This window comes from Ailuropoda melanoleuca, chromosome 10 (assembly GCF_002007445.2).
Source record: "Ailuropoda melanoleuca isolate Jingjing chromosome 10, ASM200744v2, whole genome shotgun sequence".
Classification (NCBI taxonomy): domain Eukaryota; kingdom Metazoa; phylum Chordata; class Mammalia; order Carnivora; family Ursidae; genus Ailuropoda; species Ailuropoda melanoleuca.
Window position 1 is genome coordinate 36931535 of NC_048227.1, and position 10810 is coordinate 36942344.

Below are 10810 nucleotides of genomic sequence, written 5' to 3' on the forward strand. Positions count from 1 at the left end.
CGCGAGCCCACTGCGCACGCGCAACGGGTGGGGCGGGGCCGCGGCTGCGTTAACTCCCTCCGCGCAGGCCTGGGAGCTGCCCGCGCGGCGCGGCCCCCCGGACCGCAGCCAGCCAACAATCTGCTGGCCCCATGAGGCACGCACCCAGCCCCGGGTAGCCCCAGATACCTCCCCAGGGAGGGAGACAGAAGAAGAGTCCCCGCTGCGGCTCGCCAGAAACGGCCGCGGCCCTTTAACACTCCCCTCGCTCGCTTCCATTGGCTGAGGCGCTGTACGTCATCACTGCGCGCCCCACAGCGGCGCCTTCCCGCTCCCTAATCCTGACGCCACAGCGGCGCCGGCCTTAGCGGCTGAGGAGAGCGGGAGGAGGTTGCGGCGGCGGGAAGATGTAAGTTGGGGGAATCCAACCCCATCCGAGCTTCGGGGGCCGCCCGCAGAGCTCGGCGGGGCGCGTGGTTGGAGCCGACCCGCTCCTCGGTCTCTCGATAGGCGCGGCAGCCTGGCGGCGCGGCAGCGGCTGTGAGAAGAAAGAGTGTGGCCCGGGGCGGGCGGAGTGGGAGGCGCTGAGGCCGCGGCCCGGAAGTGGTCGGGGCCGCGGCGGGCGGAAGGGCGCCTTAGACCGTCCCCCCTGTGCGGCGCGCCCGGCTAGGCCCGCGAGACTCGGAGCAGCCGGGAGCGCGGCTTCCGCCTTCGGGGCTCTGCCGCCGGCGTGGAGACTCAGGCCCGCCACGCCAGGCCTTGCCCTGGGAGCGCTCGCGGCCCGGCGCCTGGACTGGGCAGTTGTGAGTGAATGCGGACGGGGGCGGCGGGGGCGGAGATGCTTTGTGGGGGGCCCTCCCCTCGGGGCCACGAACCGAGACGCCCGCTCCGCGGACGCGGCCCTCGGGGACGCGGCTCCCGCTGTCCCGCAGCGCGGCCGGACGGGCTGCCCCGGAAGGGAGGTTTCTGGGAAGCAGAAGTCCTGGCCTTTTCCTCCCGTTTCGCATGACTTGTGCCGAAAATGCACTTTTAAGTGGGGGAAGCGCTCCGAAGACGGGAGCCGAAACGCCATCTGCTCGAGGTTTAACTAACTGTTTTCTCTCTCTCTGGCTGTTGGACGCGCACCTTTCCGGAGGATGGGGGAGGTAACCGAGGTCCCGTGCTGTGACCCGAACGTGTGTGAACACACAGCCTCAGTCTCTGCTGTCTAGCGCTCGGCCACACCCGGCAAAGTGTAGAGTCTGAGAATCCCGGTGGTGCTCGTTGTCGCGGGGTACCTTGGGGCAGACCTTTGGGACTGGGGTGGGGCCCGGGAGTGTGCCCTGCAGGTCCGTGCTGCTCAGGCAGGCAGCCCCGGGCCACGCGAGCCTGCCGGGCACTGCAGCTAGACCCAAGCCACACGGAGGTGTTTGAAGGGCTTCGCGCGGGGTGGGGGGAGTGAGTGTTTTATGAATGAGTTTTTACACTGGTTGAATGCAGAAAAGGTGGTATTTGGGGCGTGGGCTGTCAGATACGTTACTGAACGTCAGTTTCATCTGTGAACCTCTTGTTGCAAGGTGGCTACTGCAACATTTTAGGATGTAGCTCACACTTTCCCTTGGACAGTGCTGGACGTGGTGATCTCCTAATGGGGTGGTCCAGGGACCCCTGTTGAGCATTCAAGAGGTCATGTGTGACTTTGGGAGATGGGTTTATGTGGGGGGAAAGCCTCCAAACAGGGAGAAACACTCCTTTCTTCTAACATAACCTAATGTTTACAGAACCTTAACTAGGTGCCAAGTTTGGTAACTGTGGAGGCGTAGGAGCTATAATTGTCACCATAATGCTGATGAGAAGTAGAGGCTCAGAAAGGTGGTGTGACTTATCCAAGGTCACACAGCAAAGCTTCGAATCAAACAGGCTGGCTGAGTCCACAGATTCTTACCCACTGAACTATATACTTCCTGATTGTTCAAGGCCACTGACCGTGTGCATCCAGTGTTGCTTGCTCCGTACCTGTACTACCTTATGGTTTTAAGGAAAACATCTTAAAAGATTTTACCAGCCTGGAGAAGAGCTACAAAGGTGACATTCTGCTTTCTAATGCTGTAATTTGATTGTCCAAAGCTGGCCTTCTTTCTTGAGTCATGACATTTTTTCAGGATTTTGGGCACCCCTACACATGTGAAAACAGGATCCCAAGTGGTCGCCTTGTCCGGGTTACTTAAAGGCTGTTGAGGAAGATGAGATAGAAATAGTTGACGCCAACATCCTGAGATCTTTGGCTGCAGCTCAAGCAAATTGTAGAAAACCTCACTGGAAATACTGAAGGTTGCAGATCCCCCAGGAGACGAGGCACCTCGTGGATTAGTAGTTTGTTCCAAGTCATATTTACTGAGCACGTCCTGCAGTGTGGGCGCTTTGTTAGACCCTTGAGCGGTGTCCTCAGATTTCAGTGCCTCCTCTCTCTCTCTCTCTCTCTCTCTCTCTCTTTTGCTGGGGAAAATGTAAACATACAGAAAGGTTGAAAGAATTGCGCAGTGAATACCCACATAACCACTACCTAGGTCCTACAAGTCACATTTCTGCCATGTTTGCTTTATCATATACCAAACCACCCATCGATATTTCTTTGTTGCATTTCGAAGAAAATAGCAGACTTTGGTGTACTTTCCTCATAACACTTCCACATGCACTGCATTAACTAAAGTTCAGCATTTGCATTGACTGCCTTCTAACTGAACTATTGTACTGCTTTTTCAGTGTTCATGTGGGACATTTTATCTGTTTGCATTTGGGTGTTAAATGTTTTGATGCTGGTACCTGTCACTTTTGAAAGGGTTTTTGCTTCCAGTCATCACATACCAATGTGTCCTACAAGGTAATTGCCATAGAAGAACAAGAGATCTAATCACAGCAGTAATCCTATCACGAGAGCCACACTTGGCTTTTTTTCTGTTCTGCATGCAAATGTGGTGGTGTATTTCTAAGGGGATGGTAGAGGGTTTATCATCAAACTTAGGAGTGAAAAAGGGGTATTGTACCACCTGTGAAATAACAGTGACAGGCACCACCACCGTTTCCTTAAGGAAAAGACGACAAGGTGAGGTGAGGGTCTACCCATGGGGACGGGACCCTCCCTGAGGAAATGGAAGAGGTCCCTGTATGTTCCTGGCTTTGTGGATGCTCCCTGCTTACTGTGTTCCTTGCCGTCTTCTCATGTGCTCACCTTTTGACTGCGAAGTAGATTTGTTGCCTTGCCAACTCGTTCACTCTGTAAATCCTTTTATCTTGTTATTAGGCTGCACTTTGGCGTAAATTGCAATCGATTAGGGATCGTTTCTCAGACTCAAGTTAGAAGTGAGAGTTCAGATAAGTGAGGCCACCATTGCTGCTTTGAACACCTCAGAAGGGGAGAATGGATTTATCAGGAGTGAAAAAGAAGAGCTTGCTAGGAGTCAAAGAAAATAATAAAAAGTCCAGCACTAGGTAATCCTTCTGTCAGATTTTTCTAGTGCTACTTTGGGGGTGCTCGTTACTAGGGACCTTCAGAAAGGGGAAGATTGGAAATGTCTTACGTATTACAGTGATGTGTCTTAAGCCACAGATCATTTTGCTCTGTGATCACCTGGGATCTCTGTAGCCCTTTGGATCCCCTCTTTTGGGTAGTGTTGTTTTCTGGGTTTGGTCAGAGGGGCATGCGATTTCACACTCTTCCTCACCATCCAGGGCTCCTTCTCCTACCAAACGCAAAGACCGCTCTGATGAGAAGTCCAAGGATCGTTCTAAAGATAAAGGGGCCACCAAGGAGTCAAGTGAGAAGGATCGTGGCAGGGATAAAACTCGGAAGAGGCGCAGCGCTTCCAGTGGTAGCAGCAGCACCAGGTGGGACCCGGCAGGGCAGAGCACAGAGCCGGCCTCTCTCCTGTGTCCAGGCCCCTTTTCCTTCGTGAAGAGCCAGCAGGGCGCTCTGTGGTCCTCCTTATTTACACAGAAAACGCACTGAGCTTGTTAATCAAGGCCCTAATTATGGTTTGGGTCTGCTGTGGTTACATTTGGAAGATGGTGTTTGGGTGTTTTCTGTAGATGTTAAAGAATAGGACATCTTGGGGTATATGTTTCTCTCAAGTGCTTTTTTATTCAGAGTCATGATTGTTTTGCCTTAGCCTAAAGCTTACTTTTATTTCAGTTGAAAACCGGCCTGAGTGTCTCCGTAGCCACCTTCCAGGCTGGGTTGGTATTTCTGGTGTGCCAGGCTCTATCTGTACCTCCCAGTAGGCAAGGCTTCTGTTTAGCTAGGAAGTGGCTCCTTCCTTTCCTGTCACTGCACAGTGTGAATGCTGTCTTCTGTCCCCACCTAGGGCTTTGGCTGGGGTTGGGGCGGTAAATATCATCCCCACTTCCTGAGGAGGGGAGATACTGAGGCTTGAAAATTGGAGGACAGTAGTTTCCTCTTGGAAGCACGAGAACATGCAGGCTCATCTGTTTGGAAGAAATGCTCCCATCCACTGTTGCCCTTGACACCTGTGTCTCACTTGTCAGGTCCCGGTCCAGCTCCACCTCTAGCTCGGGCTCCAGCACGAGCACAGGCTCCAGCAGCGGCTCAAGCTCTTCCTCAGCATCTAGCCGCTCAGGAAGTTCCAGCACATCCCGCAGTTCCAGCTCCAGCAGCTCCTCCGGCTCACCGAGTCCTTCTAGGCGCAGGCATGACAACAGAAGGCGTTCCCGCTCCAAGTAAGCTCCCTTCCAGCACCGCTTCTCTACTCGGGAGTGCCTTGGTTTCGGGGGGATTGCCCCCAAAACTTGCGAATTGTTTGGGAACTTAAGTTTACAAATGGGGCTATAAAGTTACCGTAGCCCCTATAAAAGCAGACTTAAAGAAGGGGTCCTTTTATCTTAGGGTTCTGCAGCAGAGGTACTAGAAATACACATGAACTGGTAGGGAAAGCTTCCTTACAAAAACTGTCAATCATAGCAGTTAGTAGTCCCACTTAAAAATTTTTTGACTTGACAGAAATTGATTGTTTCTGGTTTTCTGTTTTTTTTTCAATCAGATCCAAACCACCCAAAAGAGATGAAAAGGAAAGGAAAAGGCGGAGTCCTTCCCCTAAGCCCACCAAAGTACACATTGGGAGGCTCACCAGGAATGTGACCAAGGTGAGGGATCCTGAATCCATCCAATGGACAGTGGGGTGTATCTCTTCTGCAAATATTTTAAATGGAAAACTAGAGAAGCAGGCCTCAGCCACAGGTGAACTGAGAACATAGGCTCTCAGAGGACTGGCGGGATGGTGTGTCGAGCAGAGCAGTAACTCCTTTAGCGGGGTTATTCTGTGCAAGTGAGACTAACCCCAGGTGCCAAGGCATAGTAGTTGCGTGGTGACTTCTCAGCTCCCACACGGGTGATGGTGGGTATCATCACCGTGACCCTTCTTTCCTTTAGGACCACATCATGGAAATATTCTCCACCTATGGAAAAATCAAAATGATTGACATGCCTGTAGAAAGGATGCACCCCCATCTGTCTAAAGGCTATGCATACGTGGAGTTTGAGAACCCAGATGAAGCCGAGAAGGCACTGAAGCACATGGATGGAGGTGGGTGACCCTGCCAGCCCTCCACTGAGCCCTCTTCTCTGTTCCCTGTGCCAGACCAGCTACCTGCCACACTTACCTTAGAAACAGTTTCCAGCCTGGCTGCACATCACAGTCCCCCTGGAGCTCTTTCTGGGTTCCAGTTCTTAAGCAGGAGGTGTGTGTTTACAGAAAACGAGTTTTATGGGACATTATTTTTGGGAAAAGACCAGCAAATAGAAATACATTAGCATTTTTAGAATTTTCTAGTCTGTGAAAGCCTAAGGATTAAACGAAGGTTTTTTGTTTTTTAATAAAGACTATATTATGAGTATGAATAATGAAGCATTTGGCTTTTATATGGGAGTGTTTTCTTTAATCCTCTCTGAGAGTCATTTTCTATTGGGCAACATTTCAGCATTTTTAGGATTACTTTGCTGGATTCACACATTTTATCCATTTTCCTAAAGCTTGTATCTTAACGGTTTGTGACATTTATAGCTGTTCTGTGTGGAGCATAATGGTTTTAACAACAGTTGAACACTTGTGAATAGTTTTGAATGGCCAGTTTTTGTTTCATCTTTAAGTCAGTGTTTTAAGGAGCTTGGAATTTATCTCTGCCCAGGCTCTCTGCTGTTGTAATCTAGATAGCTGGGGCCAAGAGCCAGGACCGCCCAAAGCACGCTGTGGGCTGCCAGGTCACCTAGAGAGGAGAGTCTGAATACCCCAGGATGTTGGAGGCCCCCTTATGCACACGAAAAAAATAGTGCAGAGGTTTGATGGGCAGTTGCCCTTGATCCCTGGTAGACCTTGGATACTAGGAAATTTACCTTACTGCCAAGCTAACTCTCTTTCGGTCTCCTTAAATAAACTGGCCCATCAGGGTGCACACAGCAGCTCTTGACCTTATAAATCACACCTTCATTTTAGAGATCTTCAGTCGTGCATCTTGGAGAGTTTCAGCACTTGCTAAAAATCCAAGGACACTTGGGCACATCCCAGGTGTGCTTGGCTATACGTATTACATGATTTAAGATTCTGGTAGGAATGGAGTGTGTGTCCACATACTGTGCCGCGCACCATGAACGGGGGAGCTGGCCAGAAGATATGTCCTCGTTGCTGATGGTCAGTGCCTGTGAAATTCTCCCTTCGGGCTGGCTTTGGCAGTGGGCCAGGGCAGGGTCGGGGGGACCTTAGGCTGCACTTAAGTCTTTTGAGTATGTTCTGAACACAGGTCTACGTGTCCAAATTACCCCTCAGTAACCTTTGCTATTTCCTTGAGGGTAGGAATCGAAAAGATAAAAGAAACTTCCACCCTTTGGGGGCACACAGGGACTGTGCTGTGTGCTCCCCTGGGGATCCTAGGGTCTGCGCCTTGCCTTTTTTTGTTCTTTCTTTTTCTGAGGCCCTGAAGATTCCTCGGTCCTCCGGCCTTCACTGTTCTCATTCAATTGAAGGAAGGGCTGCCCTCCTTCACTGTTCTCATTCAGTTGCATTCACACACTTGGTTATTTGGTCTGAGGCACTTTTTCCAAACTCTTAAGCAGACTGGACAGCCGAATCCTGTTTTATTTTGCTCCCCCACCCTGGAAGTCTCTCCTTCCTCCTGAGCTGTCATGAAGTCGTAGCTTGTCCAGAAACGTGGGTGCTGATGATCCCTCCCACCTCCTCTACCACCAAGTTCTAGTGGCTTGGTGGCCCAGTTATAGTGCACACTGCCTTCGTGGGGACCCAGCACCCTGAGGCCACCTTCTGGGAGGTATCAGGTGAGGGGGCTTTTACAGCAGGAGAGAGGACCAGACTACCTGGTTGGAGGCCACCTGTTCAAGGGCAGTCCCTCTTGAGTTCTTACACTTCACCCCCATCTCAGTCCTGCAGAGCCCCCAAAATATCCCTACTCCTCTTGCCTGCCCCGTCCCATTGTTCTAGAGGAGGAAGTTCAGGGTCCAGGCATAGCCCTTCCCCTCATTGAGCGGCATCAGGTATTTGCTGAGATGCTGCTTCCTCTTGGAGGTGCTTGTGCGTCTGGTGCCCCCGTGCATCCAGATTGAGTTCCCTGTGAGGTTCCATGCCCTCCTGCAGATTTCCTGATGAACCGTCCAGTAGTAGTAACTGTCAGTATTTCTGTGATGAGTTTAGTTCCCCTGTCTGTCTTGCTTACCATGCGAGGCCTACAACGGGCACGGGCTGGCCTAGGCTAGGTGTTTGTCAGATATTTTGTGACTTGATCCTTTGTTCAACAGGACAAATCGATGGCCAGGAGATCACTGCCACTGCTGTGCTGGCCCCCTGGCCTAGGCCGCCCCCCAGGCGATTCAGCCCTCCCAGGAGAATGTTGCCACCACCTCCCATGTGGCGTCGGTCGCCCCCGCGGATGAGAAGAAGGTAGGGTGACTTGGAGTCTTACAAAGGACTGCTTGCAGCCAGTGTGGATTTGTTTCATTTACAGACACAGTGTGATGGTGATGACTTTGGAACCTTACTCAGCCCTGCCTGCCCCCATGCTGCATGGGGGGGGGGGGACCAGTGTTGGCACGGGTGGCAGTTGGCGGGGGGAGCAGGGCTGCTGCTGGAGGGAGGGGCAGGCAGAAGGTACAGCCCTGCAGGTTGCACCAGTATTGCCTGGAGTGCCATTCCTTTTCCCCTTCCTAGCTAAGAAGACAGGAAGGGTAGGGTTTGTGGCTGGCTCAGTTGGAGGAGCATGGGACTCTTGATTTCGAGGTTGTGAGTTCAGGGCCCACATTGGGCTGTGCCCCACCTAAGCCTGACCTGATATATTTATAGGTTAAATATTAAAACACACACACATACACAGGGAGGGTCAGAAGAGGAGGTTGAGTCCGAGTCCCTTGGCAGAGCCCAGGGCCTGGCCTTGCTCTGCTAGTGGTGTCGAGCTGCCCTTCCCATAATCCTCAGGAAAGGGGGTCTCCACAACAGATAGCCTTTTCCTTCCCAAGGGCTCTGTGTCGGTGCTATCGCAGGGAGCCATCCTGACTCTGGAGTGAAACTGTACAGGATTGTTCAAGAAGGCAGCTTTGCCCCTGTTGTCCATGACGCAGAGCTGTGTCGGGAAGTTGGCCTCCGTGTCTGATGTGGTCTTTCCTCTTCCTACAGGTCACGCTCCCCGAGGCGCAGGTCCCCCGTGCGCCGGCGATCCCGCTCCCCTGGCCGCCGCCGCCACAGGAGCCGCTCCAGCTCCAATTCCTCCCGATAAGCAGGGCCCCCGGAGCTCTGCACCCTGTAACTTCGATCCCACCCACTTCAGTTTTGTCACTTCTCCAGCCAAAGGAGGGCTGGTAGGAGAGAAATTCCTCACTCAGGGCAGGCTTCGAAGGCAGCAACTGAGACGTTTCCTCTGAAGGCAGAGTTACAGAGGAGTGTTAATGGTTTGGGGTTGTGCCTGTAAGAATGCCCTCCCATTTTCTGGCTAGAAAGCTCCCACATTTCCAGTTCCTAAGAGAGTCCATCCAGTGGCAAAGCCAGCAGGGACAAAGCAGGGCTCCAGGTGGTAGTGCGGCCCCAGCCTCGGGGTGTACCTGTTTCATTTCCACCAATGACTGGGGACCTGTCCTGCCCTTGCTTGTTGGTCTGCAGGGTCCCTCAGGCAAGGGCGCTCTTGGGTGCAGCTGCTGTCCCTGCTCCCCTGCTCGGGGCCTTTTCCAACACCTACGGACAGCCCATGTTAGTTCCCAGAAATGGTTCTGTTTCTACGTGTCCTCACGCCCACACATACCCCATGTCTCCCTCTCTCTGAAATTGGTGAGCAAATTGAGAGCGGGCTCTTCAGGGTCATGACGGACCCCACCCCCCCTGCTGCAGCTGTGACTCGAGGTGGCTTTCAGGTTACCTTGGCAACGTGTACATTGCTTTTTGGGGGCTTTTATTGTACAGTCAGTACTATAAATTTGTTCTGAGTTTTGTAACTTGTAGCATTTTAGGCGCTGTTGTGTTTGTACTTTGTTGTGTAGAGTGAAGGGATTGTGTTGAATAAACAGGATTAGAACGCAGAGGAGTGCTGGCTTAACTGCCTCTTTCCTGTCCTTGGCCTCAAAGGTAGCTTCAGTTAACGAGGGAATTAAAAACACAAGACGACATTCTAGGTCGTTTTCAGAGTCCCACCTCCCAAGTCTTTGAGCCAGGAGAGCAGCGGGTCAGCTCCGCGGAGTGCCAGGTCTCTGCTGCCGGAGACACAGACGAAGAGATTGGTCACCTGTGTGCTCCCAGGAGCTTCCAGTTCTGCCTAACCAGACACGTGGGCGTGGTGTGCTGCTGCTGTTAGGCAGCCATGGCTGTTCTGCCACTTAGCCATGCTTTTGTGTTGCGGGGAAGATGCAGAAACACCAGACATTAAAAAGTAAAGTCTCAGTCACCCAGTGTGCAGACTGGATGGTCAGAGGAAGGCCGTGTCCTGCCAGGTAGCACATAGGCTTCCTTTCCTCCCAGCTCATCCTGCTGCCTGGCTGGGGGACACCTGCGTTTCTCTTTGGAGAACCTGCCAGGATCTCCTTGTGGGATGGAGCAAACAAACACCTGTTCCCTTTCGGCTTCTGCAGTCCTGCCAGGAGTGTGTGGGCATCTGCCACCCAGCTTTGGAAGGGGAAGGTGGATGCGCTGCTCTTAGTCCATGGTTCCTGCCGCAGCTACCAGCTTGATTCCCGTGCCCCCTCCGCAGCCTCGGGCTCGAGGCGGAGCTCACGCGGGAGGCAACCCTGTGGTCGCCCCGCGCTTAGTACTCCAGTCCCTGTGGGTGCAGAGTTGGAGAAACAGCCCTGGTGTCATCTGGTCGCCTTTGCTGCTCAGGTGCCGGGATAGCTGGGCTTCCCCCAAAGTCCCTTGTAACCGCCGAAGCTCAAAACCCTCTCCGGGACTCCGTGCAGCCCGCCCCGGTCCCAGCAGTCCTGCCCGAGTGACCTGATCTTAGCTTGGGCCGGTGGACAGCCGGGGAAGCGTGCTAACTTCCCATCGCGCCGCTGCGTGGAGGCGGAGCACGGTGTCTGCCGGCGGTCAGTGGGGACGAGCCTGTCCGGGCAGGCCCACACCGGCCTGCCGACCTTGGCCTCAGCGGCGCCCCGCAGCCCGGACACCAAGCGAGCGAAGTGGGGCGGGGCTTCCAGAGCAGGGCCTCTGAGAGGAGCAGGCCGCAGGGGCCGGGCGGGGCGTGGACCTGGGCGGGTCAAGATGGCGCTGACCGTGGGAATGCGCGCCCTGACGCGTGCCTTGCTCCGACCCTGTGCGTGACTCGGGGGGCTGGGGGGCTCGGGGGGGGGCCGCAGCCAGCG

The 10810-nt window shown here is 53.5% G+C and overlaps 2 protein-coding genes across 11 annotated transcripts in view; both read left to right on the forward strand.

Moving 5' to 3' along the window:
• The first annotated feature begins 167 nt into the window (after positions 1-167).
• RNPS1 (RNA binding protein with serine rich domain 1) lies at positions 168-9543 on the forward strand. Of its 10 annotated transcripts, none has more exons than XM_034670582.1 (10): positions 176-388; positions 490-782; positions 1936-2043; positions 2121-3447; positions 3688-3843; positions 4501-4692; positions 5013-5115; positions 5402-5555; positions 7775-7916; positions 8646-9543. In XM_034670582.1, exons 4-10 carry the CDS (start codon positions 3377-3379, stop codon positions 8743-8745), a joined length of 918 nt encoding a protein of 305 aa, XP_034526473.1. In that variant the 5' UTR covers positions 176-388; positions 490-782; positions 1936-2043; positions 2121-3376; the 3' UTR covers positions 8746-9543. The 10 variants fall into 10 exon arrangements, with proteins under 10 accessions (XP_011232246.1, XP_034526473.1, XP_034526477.1 ...); XM_034670586.1 differs by having other exon boundaries at positions 3260-3447; XM_034670585.1 differs by lacking the exon at positions 1936-2043 and having other exon boundaries at positions 3260-3447.
• A 1166-nt stretch (positions 9544-10709) lies between these two features.
• ECI1 (enoyl-CoA delta isomerase 1) overlaps positions 10710-10810 on the forward strand; it is an 8923-nt gene continuing 8822 nt past the window's right edge. The window contains exon 1 of the mRNA XM_034669584.1: positions 10710-10721. Coding sequence (XP_034525475.1) covers positions 10710-10721 — 12 coding nt within the window. The remainder of the gene's footprint in view (positions 10722-10810) is intronic.